Here is a 19,665-nt window from a genome sequence, read left to right as displayed (position 1 = left end):
GCCATAAACACACACAAACGCAAACCATGCAACACACTGCTGATTTAACTTCAAGGAACAAAAAATTGTTGATGAATACAACCGAGTTGGGTTTGTTTCAAAATAATTTTGACACTGACATGAGTATCATTTGACGGTAATGTTTTCATCTTCTCCCAATATTGCCCATGAGACAAATGCTGCCATTTTCCAGTCCTTCTATTCTGAAAAAGCAAACACTCGACTACGTTCTAAAACCTTTAAAAAGGTCTTTGGTGAGAAGATCAAACTTCCAGAACGCGGACAATGAACTGAGGGGAGAAAGCGACGGTTGGCTTCCAAAGTCCCCTTAGCATTTTCTCAGTTTTAAGAAAAAGAAAAGAACGGTTGTGGTTCATTTTGGGAGTAAGCCTTGAAGACACATGGTCAGTTTTCTGGTTCATCTCCAAACATGCCTGAAAAGACATGCTAGTTTGCCGAAGACAGCTCCCCGCCGATGTCGGCCATGATGCTGTGAATCCAAAGGTCCCTCTCGTCCGATGTAGTGTCCACCAGGTAAACAGTCAACCTGCGCTCCCACTGCTCACCTTTGACCTCGGACATCTCCTGCACACTCTCTACCTGGGCTACCAGAGCTCGACCCTCCACGTGGTTCCTGAACAGCATTGCAGCTTCCTCTGTCCAGTGGTGCTCGCTCACACCTGCAGGACCAAATGGGAGGGGCTTATCATGTTAAATATTGAAAAATAAACAGGAATACAATTGCAATTTTAATCTGATGGCTAAAAACAAATTACTTTATTCTGAAAATAGTGTTGCACATGCATATAAACCAGTGAAGCCACTGAAGGAGAATTATGGTCCAACTCACCAACCAGTTGTGCAGTGATAGCCTGGAATGGCAGCTGTCTGAATTCCTCTATCAGAGGCTGGAGGAGAGTACTGCGGACTAGCTCATGTTTGCCGTAGTCCAACTCAAAGACAGAAACCAACCCGTTGGCCAGAATCCCCTTCACTTGCACGCGGTGCCAACTAGGCAGAGATAGGTTGAGTCATCAACAATCAGACAATAGCAACTTCAAAAAATATATACAGTGGCTCGAAAAAGTATTCATACCCCTTGAACTTTTCCACATTTTGTCATGTCACAACCACACACGTACATTTATTTCATTGGGATTTCATGTGATAGAACAACACAAAGTGGCGCATAATTGTGAAGTGGAATGAAAATGAAATATGTTTATGAAATTTTTTTTTTTAAATAAATAACACTGAAAAGTGTGGCGTGCAAAAGTATTCAGCCCCCCTGAGTAAATACGTTGTGGAACCACATATCGCTGCAATTACAGCTCCAAGTCTATTTGGGTATGTCTCTACCAGCTTTGTACATCTACAGACTGACATTTTTGCCCGTTCATCTTTGCAAAATAGCTTGAGCTTTAGATTCAGCGTCAGATTGGATGCAGAGTGTCTGTGAACAGCAATTTTCAAGTCTTTCCAGATATTCTCAATTGGATTTAGGTCTGGACTTTGACTGGGTCATTCTTACACATGACTATGCTTTGATCTAAACCATTCCATTGTAGATATGGCTGTATGTTTAGGGTAGTTGTCCTCATTGAAGGTGAACCTCCACCCAGTCTCAAGTCTTTTGCAGACTCTAACAGGTTATTCTGCCTTGTATTTGGCTCAATCCATCTTCCCATCAACTTTGACCTGCTTCCCTGTCCCTGCTGAAGAACAGGACCCCCACAGCATGATGCTGCCACCACCATGTTTCACGGTAGGGATGGTGTTTTCAGGGTTATGTGCAGTGTGAGTTTTCCGTCCACACATTGCATTTAGGCCAGAAACTTCAAGTTTGGTCTTATCTGCATATGCTGTGTCCACCGAATGGTTTGTGGCAAGGGTTGGAGGAAGGTGCTCAGGTCAGATGAGAACAAAATTGAAGTCTGGTTAGAGTTGATGGGAAGATGGATGGAGCCAAATACAGGGCAGAAAACCTGCAACTGACTTGAGAGTGGGGTGAAAGTTCATCTTACAGCAGGACAACTACCCTAAACATACAGCCATATCTACAATGGAATGGTTTAGATCAAAGCATAGTCATGTGTTGGAATGGCCCAGTCAAAGTCCAGACCTAAATACGATTGAGGATATCTGGAAAGACTTGAACCTTGCTGTTCACGGACGCTTTCCATCCAATCTGACGCTGAATCTGAAGCTCGAGCTATTTTGCAAAGAAGGATGGGCAAAAATGTTAGTCAGTAGATGTACAAAGCTGGTAGAGACATACCCAAATAGACTTGGAGCTGTTATTGCAGCGAGAGGTGGTTCTACAACGTATTGACTCAGGGGGGCTGAATACTTTTGCACGCCACATTTTTCAGTTTTTTATTAATAAAATAAATTGAAAACCATGTTTCATTTTCATTCCACTTCACAATTATGCACCACTTTGCGTTGTTCTATCACATGAAATCCCAATAAAATAAATGTACCTGTGTGGTTGTTACGTGACAAAATGTGGAAAAGTTATGTATGAATACTTTTTCAAGCCACTGTATATATATTAGTGCTGTCAAACGATTAAAATATTTAATCACGATTAATCGCATTAATGTCATAGTTAACTCGCGATTAATCGCATTTTTATCTATTCTATCCTAAATGTCCCTTGATTTCTTTTTGTCCCATTATTTTCTTCTAATTTTAATGCTCTTATCACACCCATTCTCTACATCCTTGTAATTCTGTGTATTTCTTCTACAATATCATAATTTTCAATTCAGTGCAAATAGCCCACAATGTAGATCCCCCCCAAAACAGCATAGACAAACATAATTGGAACTTCTTTTTTTATTTAAAAACCAAACCATAAAACAACATAGGCTATATAAAACAAATTAGTATTTAGGCTAAATTAAACTGGTTGTTGTAGGCCTAAATGTTTTGGGAGTCTTTCATCCACGGCTTATTTCAGACTGTGTGGAGTGGACACACTATACGCTTGTGTATGTGGGGTGGTTGCTATGGTGCTGCTGTAGCCGAGGCTTCTGTCGCCCTTCGTAGCGAAAATTAAAGTGAAAATGAATGACTGCCGGCTGCCACAAACATTCATGGAGGTTTTGGTGTGCGCGCAGGGTTATAAGTAAGACTTCTGCAAATGACAAGCTTACTTTTCTGTTCTTTTTCCGCGAAGTCCCAGACTCACACATGGAAGAAGCTACTAGTAAAGGTCGCGCAGCTGAGCTAGGAAGTGCTAGGTTCCGGTTTCTGCTTCAAAATAAAAGTCAGAATTGACTGGACGTTCAGCCGTTTTGCCAGATAAATGATTTTAATGTGAAATTACGCTGTAGGACATGTTCCGTCTGAATTAACAGTAACTTAACTGTGAGCCATATGTATAGTTTGTGGTGTTTCAGTTGTTCAAACATTACTAGTTGATTCAACAGCTTGTGAAAAAACCACAAGGTTTGCTAGGCCATGACAAGCGTTAAACGCACGATAAAATGATCGCCGTTAAAATGGGTTTGCGTTAACGGAGTTAATAACGCGTTAAACTGACAGCACTAATATATATATATATTTTTTTATCAATTCCTAGCAGGGAGCAAAACAGAGACAACAGCCAGCACAAGACTAATCAAGATAACGCTTTCATACATAAATATATGCAAATTTATACAGCAAAGTCTCTCCAAGATCTACTGAGATCCTCTTAAGCTTAAGGATCCGTTTGTGGTTTAATTGTGAGATCTCTATTAAGTGCTGCTCTTGACTTGTTTCGTCATCATAATGTGTTTACAGAAAGATTCTACAGCAACAACAGAAGAGGTTTGATACACTGCAGGTGTGCATCAGGTGCAAACACATTGATGACTTACTTCTTGTCAATTTTGCCAGCGTAGACCCCTCCTTTCTTGATGTCTGTGTCTGTATTTGTCTTGGCCGTCTGATTGTAATAGAGGATCATCTCCCCCATCAACACCACCAGCTTGTGCAGGTCTTGCCATGGCTGCAGCACAAAGTAACCAGGGTGGCAGGCCACTGGTACAAAGACGTCCATATTCTGACCTGTCTAAAAGGGGAACAATGTAGTGCATATATATTACCAGAAAGCTTAGAGGAAATATTTGTTTGATGAAGGATATAATGTGGTTGGTTTATTTTTCCATGTATGCAGCTACAGTTTCTACCTGTCAAATAGCAAGTAAAAAAAATTGTGTTCCAATTTCTGTCACAATAAATTGTGTCACAGGTTTTTTGACCATAAATTGTATTTACATTGTTTATAGATTATACAGTAACTATTTTATGCCTTATGGCCTACTAAAGCAAACTGTCACTTTTAGAGTCTGGTGACAGTGCGGACATGCTGTAGATTTTATCCACAGATCATTAATAAATTTAGCCTGGAAATCCAGACCCTGATATCTTGAACGATAGAGGGTCTGGCCACGATCAATAGTAATTTCCAACTCAAGGGGCGGCTCCTACTCGTGCATTTCATATGCCACTGCACAAAATTGGATAGCACTACAACCAATCAGAGCGATGTACAAGGTGACGTATTAAGCCCCGTTCGTTTAGCGAACAGCAGTTTAACTGTTAACCCATTGATGCCGGCTGCTGCGCGAAGCAAAATTGTATCTCCTGCCGGCTGCTGCGTAGCATTTTCATGGCGCGCGCAGCATAGAATTCACCGTCATTGTAAAATAAAGCTATCTCTTCCTTCCTCTATCCATCTATCTTTCTCTCTCCACTGCACACTCAGTCACTACTATCCATGCTTAAAGGAATCAAGATTATAACCTCATTTAGCACATTATTTTTAAATATTTCATATTATTTATTATTATTTTTTCTCCCCCATCTAATTTTGACGATTTTTAGAAAAATGTGTTGATTTAAATAAAACCTGTGAACCTTACCTTTTAAATGTATTTTATTTCATGTTTCTATGTGCTACACAGGCTTAGATATTAAGGTTTTGGTAGACGTTGACAATTCGTAGTATTTTTTCAGAAAACCCTCAGGCATTAAGGACATTAATCCTAGATTGCCATAGTCATCAATGGGTTAAATTAAACTTTTGCCGTGGTCGGTCGGCAAAACAGAACATTCCACTTACTTGCTAATGAAAGATTTGTGTGCCGTCTTCCAAATCGTAAAACGCCGAGGCCAAAGCCGCCTCAAACTCAAACAACTTATCCGCAGCCATCTTTGATGTTTACTATCACGGCTTCGACGCCGCATGCACTTCACTGTCGTCATCCGGTTACGTCCGCCCCAGAGCACCATACAAAGGGCTCTAGCCCCCCCATATCAGATAGAACGATTTGATTGGTAGCTCAGGATTTCATGACATATCTAATGAGCTTCAATGGAGTGTCCAGAACAGGCGCAGCAAATTTAATTTGCCAGCGCCTATTGGCAGGTCTGGAAATGCCAGGCTACAATTAATTGCTTTCTTGAATAGAAAAACAAAATTAAGTGGGCAGTTGAGTCCTAGAACAGGTTTATATTTTATTTTTTTCCACTTACCTGAGGGAGCTCCAGTGGAGGTGGCATGGGAAGCGGCTCTGTCCCAGTTTGAGTGGTAGCTACGGGAACAGAAGAGTCCCCTGCTCCGAAAACAGCTGAGGGTGATGCCTGCTCAATGGGTTTTGGGAACGGGCTGCTTAGAGTCAATTTATCCACCAGAGCACTCAGACCTAGAAATCACACAGGTACACACAAAACACCCTTAAATTCATAGATCCTGTGTTTAAAAACGGATCCACAAAAGTTCTCACTGTCCTAATGCCTTAACCCACATGTGTCAAACTCAAGGCCCGCGGGCCAATCAATTCGGCCGATTTGAATAAATTCTGAAGAAAAAAAAAAAAAAAAAAAAATGTTATTCTTCATGGAGCCTGTGCCATATCCGCACGTCGCATACGCTCCCAACTGTTAGGAAACTTACGTGGGTTACAGCTAGGAATGTCTGCTGAAAGTTCCACAGCTCAGGACTTTGAGCCATGAATTGATTAACTTGCATCTAAGAAGAGCTGTCAGTTTTCTGAGGGCTGTAAATAGGCCAATATATGTGGCTAAATAGCATGCTAATATTGATGATTGATTGTGTCAAGTGTCTAAGGATTAATGCCAAACTTATCTGGTTTCTAACTTTTGCTTTAAGTTACAATATAGCCAACTAGCTAACGTTAGCTAGCTGCTGAAAGCCTACCCCTTTCGTTTCCAATGGTGGCTTGGCATTTCATTACCAATGTAAAGTGTCATAAATAGCTAACACTGGTGCTGGGTCATGATTCCTAAAAAACAAAACGTGATATGTTTTGAATGTGCAGAAAGTTTTGAAAAATCCAGGAGAATAAATATTGTGGCTCAATCCAGGACGCTCGAGAGCCTTTACTGCATTATAGTCCTTTATAATTGTTTCACCAGGAACCTGAATGTTGTCTTTTCCTTTGCAAAAATTAAGACATTTCCACCATAAATTGATGCCGAAAAGGCACAGATCGGTGGATAAAAATCCACCAGACTGCAGGAAATTAAGTGTTTGGCATTCAAAAATTTCGGGGGGAGCACCCCCATATCCCCCACCTATAATTTGTTCCCCAAAAATGTTGAAGCGAAAACTAGCCATTGTACGCAGTTTATATACTTACTTGGATATGTTCTTTTTATTTTTCGATTAAAAAGAAGGTATGTCAGTCTGGCCCTTAGTGTGATTATCATATCGTAGAGTGGCCCTTTGTGAAAATGAGTTTGACACCCCTGCCTTAACCCTAACGTCATAAAAGTTAACAAAAGTTGTCCAGACCTGTTCATGTATACAACATGGAACTTACCAAGAATGGACTTAGTGTTTCATGTCTTGGGCAGCATTGTACCTGTATCCACGCTGTTGTTGTTTCTGGTGAATGTGTTGTTGTTGTTTTGTGCTGTGAGTTTCTGCCACAGCTCTGACTGCGCCAGCTGACGGTTGAAGCTCTTGTCCAGCTCCTGACTGCCAGCACCGAGGAAGAGGTACATATAGACCAAACAGTCTCCTTTGTGCTCGTCTAATTTCAAGATCTAAAATGAGGGAGGAAAGGGAGAAAAAAGAAAGAAAGAAAGAAAGAAAGAAAGAAAGAAAGAAAGAAATATATGTTATAATAAAAATATAATATTTACATAATATTTAGAAGCTCTATCAACACAACTCCTGCTACAACCCTAACCCAGTGCACCAAGCATTCAATACTTTCTAAATCAACATGTGCGCAGTGCTTTTTGGATTCACTTCTCGTACTTCTCCTCAGAGACTCTGCTCCATGTTGACCAGCCAGTGATCTAGATGAATATCTTACAAATTACAACATTAAACTATTGTTAAAAGGTGTACAGCATGTTACCTTCATTTTACAATCTTGTGAGCTGAGGAGAGCCTCCTTCACCCACAGAACGGCCTCTGGGCTCCAGTCTCCCTCCGGAACAGTGAGGTCAGCCAGACGAGATTTAATAGCCTGAAGAGAGCAACAATAACTATGAACCTTGATGGCCGTTACAAAGGGCCAACTTCATCACACAAACACTTTTAAACAGATTCACAACCTTGGCATCTTTGTAAACAATGCGAGTTGATATACAATCCACTGACGGACAAGTATATATAAAAAAAGGTTAAAAAGAGAAAAATTGAGAAGAGAACATAATTTTGGAAAAAGGGTTAAAAGAAAAACCTTATTCAGCCTTTGAGTATTACAAACTTCAAATCAATGAACAGATAACATGATACATTTCCTGGCCCAGTTGACCTGTGGTGGAATGATGGTGAAGTCTTTTAGGAACACGGGGGGGATCTCTCTGAGATCAGTGACCTCTACAGTCACTGGGACACCCAAGTCAATGAAGAGGATCTCCATCACTCTGTTGCCATGCATGTTCGTGATCTGAAAACAAGGGCAACAACACACGAGTGGGTGCGAGAGAAACATGACCTGAAAACTAGTAAATAATTACCATTGTCCCAATATTTTTAATTGAAAATAATTCAAAGCTTTTTAATTATTAACTTAAAAAAAAACACATTTCAATGATTCTGTTCTTACCTCCATCCTGGACCACTTTCCTTTATAGCGTGCTAGACAGAGCTTGCCACTGAAGGGTTTGGAAACCAGAGACTCGGACGTCATCTTGTAGGAACAATCACAAAGAGACAATTATAAAACTTTCTACCTGTGCAGAGAGGATTTCTAAAAAGTTGTGTATTAAACCCGATGCAGCAGCTGGGGGGAACAATGCATCAAAGAGACTGAATAAACAAATACTCAGCAGCTGTGCAATCAAAACTGGTCACTGCATTGACTGGAGAGGGGTCAAAGTGGACGGCCAAAGAAAGATCAAGAAAAGCATCCACATCGAAGCGTAAGACCATCTTTGAAAAGGGCCTCTGATCGCCTTCAACAAACCTGAATTTTATTCTATATAGGGTTAAGAACCCAATCAATCAATCAATATCCTTTATTTAACCAGGTAAAATTCATTGAGATTAAAATCTCTTTTTCAAGAATGACCTGGCCAAGAAGGCAGCACCATGATACAATAAGTACAATCAACCACAATTCTCATACACTACATTCAACGTCAGGTAAAGTACAATACAAGATCAGGGACAAGACTATATGAAGATTGAAATGAGTACAGTTATAAATTAAATAAATAAACTGGTGACGGATGAATGAATAAACCCGGCCATTATCAGAAAATAGCTTTACAAACAATTGCATTGACCAAGAGAACTATCTTCTCTGTCCTTCAGGATTCCTTTGAATTCTCCCAAGGTGACCAGCTACGGCAGCTTCAGCTGCTTTTGCACAGTGTTCCAGGCAGAAGGCGCAGCATATTTAAAGGCCTTTTTCCCTAACTCAGTTCTAGCTCTGGGTACCAACATCTGTAACACATCCCTAGAACGCAAACCATAGCTACATTTGTTTGTGGACATGTAAACACATAGATATGACCCCCCGCTCCCATCTCATGAGCTAAACATACCCTAAATTCAAATGGGAGCCAAACCATTTAGTGCTTTGAAGGTAGAATCTGAACAGATTCTGCAACAAATCGGCCGTAGATGAAGTAATACATTTGGCTAAGTGTGTATGGAATCAGAGAGATGGCTTAGACGTTCATGTAGCCACAGCACAGCAAGGAATGTCAGCTTCTTTTTCATCAGGCAAAATACCTATTCAAGCATCACAGATAGGGATGTGGTATGTATCGCAACATGCCCAAGAGGTTACAAAGATATATGGCAACCGAATAGCTTTGATGGCCTGCATCTGTCCGCACTTACTTACAGGTCTTTTTTATAGTCTGAAAAATGCTTCATAACTAAGTGAACTTACTGTAGTTATGCTCATTCAAACATGCACATTATCATGAGATCAAACAGCTTCTATCTGCATCAAGCTGCCGACTGAACAAACTCCTGAAAATGAATCTTCTGGTATTCTCTATATCATCATCATCGTAAAACATTCTACAACACTGAAGAGCTAAGGCAAATGGAGGTACTTATGAAGACTATTCTACCTGGGAGTTGAAGATGGCCTCCGTTTCTTCTAGTAACTTGCCGAGTCTGGCGGTTCCTCTGGAGGGCAGCTGGCAGTAGATAATACCATCTGCACACACATTTGTGACACACACATCCTGATAGGTAGCATTTACCTACAGGAAAACAGAAAGATTTATGTTAGATAAGACAGCGGGGAAGGAAAACACTGAGGACCTCACAATCATTGGCTTCATTTTCAACTAAATAAAACCCTACAAATTATTGAGTTCCTCCAACACATGACTAACTTTGGTTGGACAAGAAAGGATGAGAACGGTAGAACTACACCACTTACTGGTAGAACTGAGCTGTAAAATGGAGATGTTAAAATAATGGGAAAGTTCCTCTTTGCTGCTAATTAACTAGATGCGCACATGTGCCTTGGACACATGCACCGACTGCCGTTTTAACAGGATTCTCCCTGATCTCATGTATTGCACTTTACATATAGTGAGGCCCAACAGGCTTACAGTCAGAGGGTTGTTCATGGACTTGTCCTGCAGAGCCTTGAGGCAGGCGGAGTTGATGTTAATGTCATCATCCTGTGAAGTGTCGTACAGCACTGCGACAGGCATCTCATTGTGTTGACGCGGCTCTAAAGTCTCCATCAGCAGAATGGTTCCAACTGCCAACTTGTCCAAGGAGGACAGCACCAGGGGATGGGAGCTGAAAGCCTCTAGGCCTGGGAGGAGGAAGATGGAGTGAGAGAAAGGATAAGAGAGGCAGGGTTATTAGTGATCCCTGACCTATGACGTACACCCCATTGGCCTATCTATTGTGACATCTTTCATCTAAAATCATTTACACAAAAACAAGTCCTAAAGTTGTTTCCTAATTTTCTGTGTACCTGCAAGTCTAACATTGGTAGCCTGGAATGGCAGAGAAAGGAAGTCACGGTGTAGCTCCAGCAGATTAGTCCCACTGATTTCCACTGAGAAGCCATAGTCCACATAGTATACCTGGCAAACACACAGACAGACCAAAGCCAGTTTGCCGCAGAATCAAGTTGTGTCGCTGAATTCTCCAGTCGACATTTCTTACCAAGGGGCATTATGAAGTGCTAAAAAAGTTGTCGTTGCTTTTTGACACAGATTAACGCATTTTCTTTAAAAAATAGAAATTGATAATAAACTACATGCAACTAACTAAACAAGTTACCTTGACCTTTTTGGAGGGCATAACTTCCATGACCTGAGCTCTGGCCAGGTCATCTCCATCCTCCCCTCTGACTGCAACCAGCTGACCGACAGCAGGCTCATTCAGAGTGTGCTGGTTGGAGCTTTGGCTGTAGAAGGAGTGCATGGCATCCTCCATGGCCTCCTGGGCATTGGAGTAGTTCTCACCTACATACCTGGAAAGAGAGACAAGCTTGTTTTCATCTTTCCTCAATGTGTACATGGCAGTCTTGAGGAAACAGTTGCCTGGATGTTGCATTTGCAAAGTAAATCTGCACAGTTGCTCATATTCTATTTTAATATTATCTAAAAATAGCCAGATTGAGCTATTTAAGACAATACAATTATTCTGCACTTCCTTAAATCAATTTATTTTTTTAAAGCGGAAAAATACATCCCTTTTCGTGCTGCACTAAAAAAGGTGCATGATCAAATACAACATTGTTTAGATAGCAATGGTTCTACATTGAAAGAAGCTTGTTGGTTCAATACATGATATGCAGGTCACAAACTACTCATTAAAAGGTAATAATTTGCAATAAAAATAATCTTCTCATCTTCTGTGTCTTCTGTTGTGTATACTTATGCGAAAATGATACCGTTTAGCTTTAGAGACGACAACAACAACTACAAAAACATGTGTTTTACCTTATTGTAACAGCATTGCTGCTCTTGGCATCAGTAATCAGCACGGAGGGGTACTGGTCTGAGGGAAGAACCAGACGGGGAGGCACCACACGATCCGGGACCTCCAGACCAGAGGGAAGGGGATGGCTTGTGCACTGCTGGCTTTCAGGGCTGTCACTGGCTTCCATGTCTCCTCTGCTGAATTTATACAGGATGGCCTGACCACAGGAATGTACATCAAAAACTGACACATTTATAGATACAAATATCTGAAGAAAAAGATGAGCTCTCTGAAGTATTATAGCTGGCAGTATAGCTCCGCACAAATCTTCATTTCAACTTATCGCTTGTCTGAAGAGCAACTACATGTGCATATCAACTGTGAGGATAAGAAAAATTCATTTTAAACTAGTCTTGAAATCTTTCTTAGCTTGTACGTCCTGATAATTCTGGTACACGCTGTGCCCTCTCATTCACTTACCTTCTTTTTGTCATGCAAGATGGGGTACTCCACAGTGCATACATCCAGCAAAAGAGACAAATTGTCCAGAATATGTTCGGGGAATGGCACCTTGTATGTGTCCATGAACAATTTGGGCAAAGCGCGGGCCCACAGACCATGAGTATACATGGACAGAAGCTCCGTTAGTCTCTGACGCACCTCAGCTGACACCAGAACAGCAGGAGATTTTGAGGGAGGAGAGGGGGCCAATTCCAAGGAAGGGGAGAAAGTAACTTTCAAAAGGGGTAAAATATCAGGGCCAGGTTGAAGGGGGTAAGTGTTGGTTGTTGGAGGGCAAGCCCAGGCAGGCGCAAGCTTAGTGTTCTGGTGGTGCTTGAAAGTAGCTGTAGACATGCTGTGATGATTACCATTGGCCGGGGGCAGCCGGGGAGCAAGAGCTGGGTTGTGGGCAGGGCTGCGCAGAGTGACTGAAGAAAACTGTTTGCCTGAAGAGGCAGTGACAGGTTGGGGAGGAAAAATGAAGGTCGGCTTAGCCAAAGGGCTTTTAGGGGAAAGTCTTGGTTCAGGGGAAGGAGGGAGAGCAGTGGAAGGTTCTGGTGTTGAGGGACGTGAATAAATGGGTGTGGTGTCAGAGCTTGAATTAGTGGGTGATAATTGAGGGTTGCTGGTTGTCATACTTCCAGGGACAGTCGAAGGCTTGGGAGGCAGAGGAGGGTAGATCAGGCGGTCAGATCGGCAAGTGCTGGAACTTTTCTCCACCTGTGAGTCAGAGACAGAGAGAATGAAAGACATTACCATCAATTGTAAAGGTTGGCTACAGGTTGACAAAACACACTGATGAAACCGTCAACTGTCTTTGAAAGCAGCTTAAAGGAGAAGTGATATGTTTTATCAATATTCAAGTTTAATCTCTCTATAGTAATCACTTACACAGTATGTGCAGTATATAAGATAGGTCTCCAGGTCATTCAGCTTTGCAGTTATTGGCCGCGTTTCCCAGATTTGATCGTTCTTTGGGACCAAAGAAGGGTTGAAAGAAAGGTTCGCCAAAGAAGGAGCGCTAAGATACGGGCGTTTCCCAGATGGCATCTTAAGTGCCTTCTTTGGAGAACGCGTAAGATGAAGCGAAAGAAGTTCTTTGGTGGGAGCTGTCCACCGCAGTGGTGCTGAGACTGAATAAATCGATGCCAGGCGAATCGATCACCCACCTCTTTATCAGCGCATAAGTCACACACAGCGCCCCGTGGTCTCCCCCACACAGGTGGAATTAGGCTACGCATGTATCGTGTGTGTGTGGGGGGGGGTGTGGATGCGGGTGTGTGTGTGGCAACAAGTGTATCCAAGTAGTAATCAAGCCCATTAGCGCATATATACCCCGTGGATAGGCACACATGTGAGAGTGGAAGAAAGCGGAAGCAAAAGAAACAAGCGGGCACCGTCGTTTACCGCGGAGGAGATGGGCGTCTTAGTGGACGAGGTCTGGCAGCACCGGGCAGTTTTATTCGGGGGAACAAGGGGCAAAAAGAACATCACGTTGAAGAACCGTGTTAGGCAGGCCATAGCCGAAAATATGTCCCCCTCCAGCCCATGTGGCCTGCGTGACTGGCGTGCTGTGAGGAAGAAGTGGCAGGAGTTCCAGAACCAAACAAAAAGGAAGAGTGCGAAGGTTTCACTAATCAATCTGCCTTCGTTGCAGGTGATGCAGACGCCCAGTAAAGACAGCGCGGAGTAACCCCTCCCCCATATGGTTTCAATAAACTACTTTGGTTTCCTTTTCAACCATGTATTGTGTGGATCATTTTGCATTGAAATGAGGGTGTCAAACCTATAGCAACAAAAAGTCCCAGGCAATTTGTAATTTATCTAAGCGTAGGTTAATGACGTGTGCGTATTGTGCGCCCTTTCAACAGCATTCCAGTGCCAGACTTTCAGGTAAAGCACCCGGACACTGCAGCAATACTCATAGTGTGCAGGACGTTACATGTAGCCTACATCTGCTGGTTCTGTTTATTTATTTCAGCCTTCAGGCCTGACAGTTGATATGGGTGATGTGGTGGTTGTGGGTTTATGGTTTAGTGATCAGTGCTTGGTGACTGGTGGTAAAGGGGTAGGGGCTGGGGGTTGTTGGACCTCAGAAGAGGTTGATATGTTCTTACAAACGCAGCGCAGCCAGAAGCTGCATCTCCGGGCTGAAGGAAAAATTGCATGTGTGTGGAGACACCAGAGTGATCAGCCGTTGGATCTCTGCACGGGGCAGCCGGTACTTTGCCTGGCGGCCCGGTCTGATAGCACGTCCAGTGGGGGGGAGTGCCGACGCACGTATGCATTTATGTAAACCGTCTGGCTTCGCGCACGGCGAGGCTGTTGGTTCGCAGCGATAACGTGTTGTATTGCAGCCATGGTTTCTCACACGCGCGGACTTTGGCAACGCCTTTAAAGCAGGTGGAGCCGCTCTGGATGAGGTTCAGCTGAGTTCAATTAAATCTGTTTCCTTGATATCTCTCAAATGCCACAGGGTTGTTGATGTTTTTTTATGTGTAGTACTATAAACTCGTGTGTGGAAAACGTAAACGTGTAATTCATTAAAACATTTTTTTTCTCTACTAATATTAGTTTATGTTTATTGCGCCAGGTCCGCATTGAACATTGTTTTATTATTTCGAAAAGTGGAGGAAATAAATTTCCCTGACGCGGCATGATCACTGACGATTTGGTCGCTAAGAAGGTTGAAAGAGTGGGTCAGCTCCATCGTACAGTTCCGTCTTAGTGAAAGTACTACTTTCGCTAAGAACGAATCTGGGAAACGCATTCTTCTTTGACAGCGTTCTTAAGAGCGCTCCAAAGAAGTACATAGCCCAAAGAGTCTCTTAACGAATCTGGGAAACGCGGCCATTGTCAGTTAAAATTTTGAGTATCCCACTCGTTTTATCCAATCAAGACACAGAGCGCTATAAAGAGGCGGGTCTCTGTGCCCGTGAACGATGACTCGCTGCTCTCCATCGCGGCACTATCTGACGAAGACGTCTGCACGTTCATGTGGTGACGACATAGGGACGAGGGGGGACTGCTAAGTGCACTGACAGGAAGTTAGCTAGGAGGACCATATCACTTACTTCTCCTTTAAAACTACTACTACCTTCAACAACTTGTGTATTTAAATAATGTCAGATATTATATAAGGCTTCACACCTATGTAATTTGATTTGGGGTATAATGAGTTGCCTAAAGCTACCGACTCACCATACAGATGTGTTTCCAATCCTTCAGGTCTGTAAGCACCTGAGATGGGAGCTCCTGATTGAACATTTCCTTGTAGACCCCTAATAGTTTGGACATCCACAATCCACTGCAATATTTCTCCAGGAGCTGAGTCATTCTCCTCTTCACTAGTTCCACGTTATATGGACCAGACTGCATGGGGAGATTTCACATGATTAAATCACTACAAGAGTTTTGCTGTTCTTTTTTTCGAGTCGGGGTTAGATTATTTTTTATTTCACAATTCAAATAATAATTTGTCTAATTTGTGTGAATTCAGTTAACTTTTGCGGTTTGGCTAGAAGCACCCTAAAGGATTTTTGGACAAAATAAAAAAAGTAACAAGAAGGGCCTGTTCCTCCATTTCTTATACATTAACACGGAGCAGCAGGACAAGGGAAATCAATTTGGAATTACCCCTTCATTTAGCATCAACCATTTACACACATTGTATTAGGGATGCAATTAGGACTACACAAAATACAGTGCAATGTAATTCAATTGTAGGCTGTTAAGTCATTTTGAGAACAAATTGGACACAAGTAGCAAAACGAAAGAAATTGTCTGAACACTGTGAGGAATGTTACCCACTTTAATTGTACATTTTCCTGTCCTTCTTTTAATTTATTCTTGCACTCTAGTATGGCCCATGCTTGCCCTATGTGTTCTTTGTCTGTTTGTTCTCATTCACTCTGAAAAACAAATAAAAAGAAAATTTCAAAAAAAGAAAATACCTGGGATTGGTTGGGTCTGGAGTATTGTTCAGGAGGCCTCTCTGTGAAACATTGCACCAAGAAAGAAAGTTTAGCAAGTGCTCTCCTGACAATCACTTGAAGCTACATAAAGCACAATTATCTGGTCCTTTGTATATTGTGACGCTGTGTGATTGTTGGTTGTTTTTTCATAAATAGGCACTCAGTTGTCAAGTGCAATTTCTAAATTGAATAAAGCTCCACTGTAGGCCATAAATTAAGTGTGCATCTTTATTATGCAATAATAAAATATATTTGAGTCAGGGGGAAATTTATTTTTTGATATGTGTATGAAAACGCATTTAAAGTTGAAAATCTTCCAGAGTTCTGCATCGATATGTAGTTTTCAGTGATGGTTGCTGAGCCTGTTACCCAACCCAAGAATGTTTTTGGCTGATAAAACATTTGAAAGTGTGAAAAACACAGAAATATCTAACAAGAATTAGGTCAAACTTACAAAAATATGACATTCTGAATATATTCCAATAATATGACAATTTCAAAGATGTCCCACATACCTGTAGGCTGCTGGCAGTTTGCCAGGCTCTTCTCTTTTCTGTTGACAATATGGAACTATTTTAGGCAGCATGCTTGGATTCAATCCAAAACAATTCAATAAAGCTTGTGCTGGTTTTATATCATATATTCATATAACACCCACACATTCCAAAATATCCTTACATAGCAATCTTGATATTTTTCTCAACTGTAAACTTTAAGACTGAAATGACTACATCACTTCTATTACATTAAAATAATCTCCTACAAGCATTTTAACAATCAGTATAATTAAAATAGTTGTAGCATTACAGCTTTTCAATTAACAAATCAGGGTTTAGCTGCAGATAGTTTGTCTACATGTTGGTTACCTGTCAGGCACAGCATACTGTTTAACAGGTAGTTGAAAAGGGTTGTGTTCAACTGCTGGTTGAAAAGTTGGTTGTCTGCGTTCGACGGAAATGCTGGTGCTAAGCCTTTGGTCCGACTGTCTGATGATCACATAGAAAATATATTCCCATTAAATGCTTCATAGCATGAATGGCAGAAAATGTAATTTACCGAAAGCAAATTACTTTGCATTCGGCATTTTTTTTTTTATATATATATTGTTCACCTGTAGTCTCCTGAAGCACTGGAGCTTCTGTAGCCACCATTGGACGGAGAATGGTTGGCTATCCAGTTAGAGGCACCAAACTTCGTGGGTTGGCGAAGAGAGGAACTCGGCCTCACTAAAAGCACGGAATGGGGGGCAATAGGTCAGGTTAGGGCAAGAAACCAAAAAAAGTAAGATACATTGAAATATTTGATGCATGATGACAATTTGTTATTATTTGTTGTATTTTAACAAATGCAAAAAATATATATATATTATAATGTGGTATGGGCATTATATATTGGCTGACCTGTTCCCTTAATATCGGTATCAGCCATTGAAAAAACCATATCTGTCGCCCACTACTACAAGATACCAATAGTTACTCTATACTGGGAGGAGGGCAATAAAAAACACAATAAACCTTAAGACCCTTCAATATCATGAAGTAGATTTTAAGTAATAATAAACTAGGAAACAAACAAGGCTATTAAAAATCTCTTGCTACTCTCTTAATATGATGCCCTTTGCAGAGGCAGAGCCCCTTTTGTGAGAAACAAAGCACCATGTTCACAAAGTGTCTACCATTGAGCATGTATGGGTTGGAAGGTTTGAATCTCATCCTGCCGGTGACAAATTGGGAACGACCAGACTTCTTGGCAGTCTTCTGCTTGGCCACCATCTCGGCAATGTGGGCCGTCTCTCGACACACTGCAGCAAAGCATTTCATCTAGGAAGCAGATTTATTATTACACTTCTACATTCACACCACGTCTGACTAAGTAAATTCACAACTAGGTGAGATAATGGCCTTAAACCCGAGGAAATAAAAAGAAGAAGAAAAAAGAACAATCCTCACCTCACCCAAGCGGTACTCCATGCGAACCACAGAGGGGATACTCCTAAGGTAGGCCTCCAGGTCAGTGAAGCCCAGCTTCCTCAGCGGGATGTTCTCTCCGCACAGTGAGCGATACTCTGACGGGAGTCGGCTCACAGACACGCCGGTCTTGCTGGACTGCAGCACAGACCGCAACATTTTCTTGACGGACTCGCCGTCCGACATCCTGAAAAATACACATGAACATCAGAGATGCTATGTGGAGTATGAAAAGCACATTGGAAACATCTGATTAAGTGACTTGCTCAAAACACTCAAATAGGAGATGTAAGATTCACCCCCTGAAAAGAGTGTTTCCAAAGCATCATGTTTCATTTTAAATGCGTTGGCCAACATATTAGAGCTAACTGTTTCTACTTTTAAAGAGAGGAAAAAGCATCACATCCTTCCACATTACGTGTGGGTTTGTGATGATTCATTATTCAATGAATTAAAAAGCACACAGAAAGCTTAAATAGTGCAGCATTGATGACATAACAGAAGCTGAGATGGATCAAAAGCATAGATATAAACTTATATTGAATGCCAGTTTAAAGTCTTGCAGGATTTCTTCTCCAAACAAGTTTTAAATGTTTATTTTATTTGCAAAACATAGTTTATATCCGCATTTAACATGTGGGGTGCAGCTTAACGCGAGCTGAGCAGTTATAGTCATCACTTTCAATCAATCTTAATTTCAAGTGCAAACACCAAGCAGCATGGTCTTAATAGACGTGGCAAGTACATTGATACATGGGATAATGCAAACGTCCTATTTTATTAAGTGGCCTTATAATAAAAGTACCATAAAAACCATCAATATTAAGGGAACGTTAAATCAGGTTATCAAACAAAAGGCAGTTGGGCAAACTAAGTGGGTCTGTAGTACCCGCCACGACGTCCTGCTAACTATGCTGCTCTCAAGAAGAAGAAAATAATAGGCTATATTCTCCATCTCGAAGTTAATTTATTAAAACAGAACGAGCATCATATCTAAATGTAGACATTGTCGGGAGCGTGTAGCCCAGGGCATTATCATCGGACTCTTCTCTGGCTCCATGGAGACAGTGGGCCTTGTCCATTAGCGGGTTTCTAGCTAACCTAGCTGTTCGGACAACGTGGGCGTTAGCTAACAGCTAATTGTTCATTTGCAGCTAGCAGTAAAAAGCGGTTCACAATTTACCATTTGCAAAATGACTTCGACAATTATTTGCAACGTTGGCTCAAGCATTAAATGTCAAATTAAGTTGTTTCAATGTTTACATTACCTGTAATTTTAACCAACAAGCCAAATATCCGTGGAGTCTTCTGTTCTGTCGTTCAAAACTATATGCACGTTCACGCCCACAAGTTCAAAGGTCACGGCTTGCTAGTTCCTTAGCATGATTGTTTTAACATTTTAACCTTTTTTTTCTTCATATAATTGAATGTACATTTAACTAGCTGTGTGCATCACTTGAGCGACCAATCTTGTGGAAAACTGTCGTTGGATAATTAATAAAGTCAATATGTAGGCTATGCTGCTTTTACTTGCTGTCGGAAATGACCAATTTATTTTTATTTCAAACTGAAGGAATTTTCTTTTGCAACAACGTCATATTTACAACTTGAAAATGCAAATCAGAAGCTTAAACAAGCGTGTTTTTCTCTCTCCGTTTTTATTTTTTTGTAGGCTACTACTTGCCCATGAGGACTAAAGTATGCAATCTAGGCAGAGCTCTACAAATTGCACCATAAAGTAGCCTAGGCCTACTGCCAAAAGGTCTATTCAGAATAGCCCTGTGGGGCCTACAACAGAGCTGCATACACATTTAAAACCAGTTCTATTTTAGAA

General features: G+C 41.4%; 1 protein-coding gene across 1 annotated transcript; it reads right to left on the bottom strand.

The window, feature by feature from the left end:
• Window positions 1-447: 447 nt before the first annotated feature.
• tdrd7a (tudor domain containing 7 a) lies at window positions 448-18,017 on the bottom strand (the record flags this gene model as incomplete). Its single annotated transcript, XM_080028831.1, has 20 exons — window positions 448-680; window positions 851-1,011; window positions 3,870-4,063; window positions 5,530-5,699; window positions 6,882-7,065; window positions 7,386-7,496; window positions 7,788-7,922; window positions 8,082-8,165; window positions 9,565-9,699; window positions 10,057-10,268; window positions 10,434-10,545; window positions 10,745-10,937; window positions 11,410-11,606; window positions 11,870-12,610; window positions 15,092-15,262; window positions 15,844-15,884; window positions 16,380-16,417; window positions 16,976-17,090; window positions 17,540-17,684; window positions 17,814-18,017. 20 exons carry the CDS (start codon window positions 18,015-18,017, stop codon window positions 448-450), a joined length of 3,576 nt encoding a protein of 1,191 aa, XP_079884957.1.
• Window positions 18,018-19,665: the final 1,648 nt, after the last annotated feature.

The sequence above is a fragment of the Ammodytes marinus genome (assembly GCF_949987685.1).
Source record: "Ammodytes marinus genome assembly, chromosome: 6".
NCBI lineage: Eukaryota > Metazoa > Chordata > Actinopteri > Uranoscopiformes > Ammodytidae > Ammodytes > Ammodytes marinus.
Note: the sequence above shows the minus strand (reverse complement) of the source record. Positions and strands in the feature narration are given on the sequence as shown.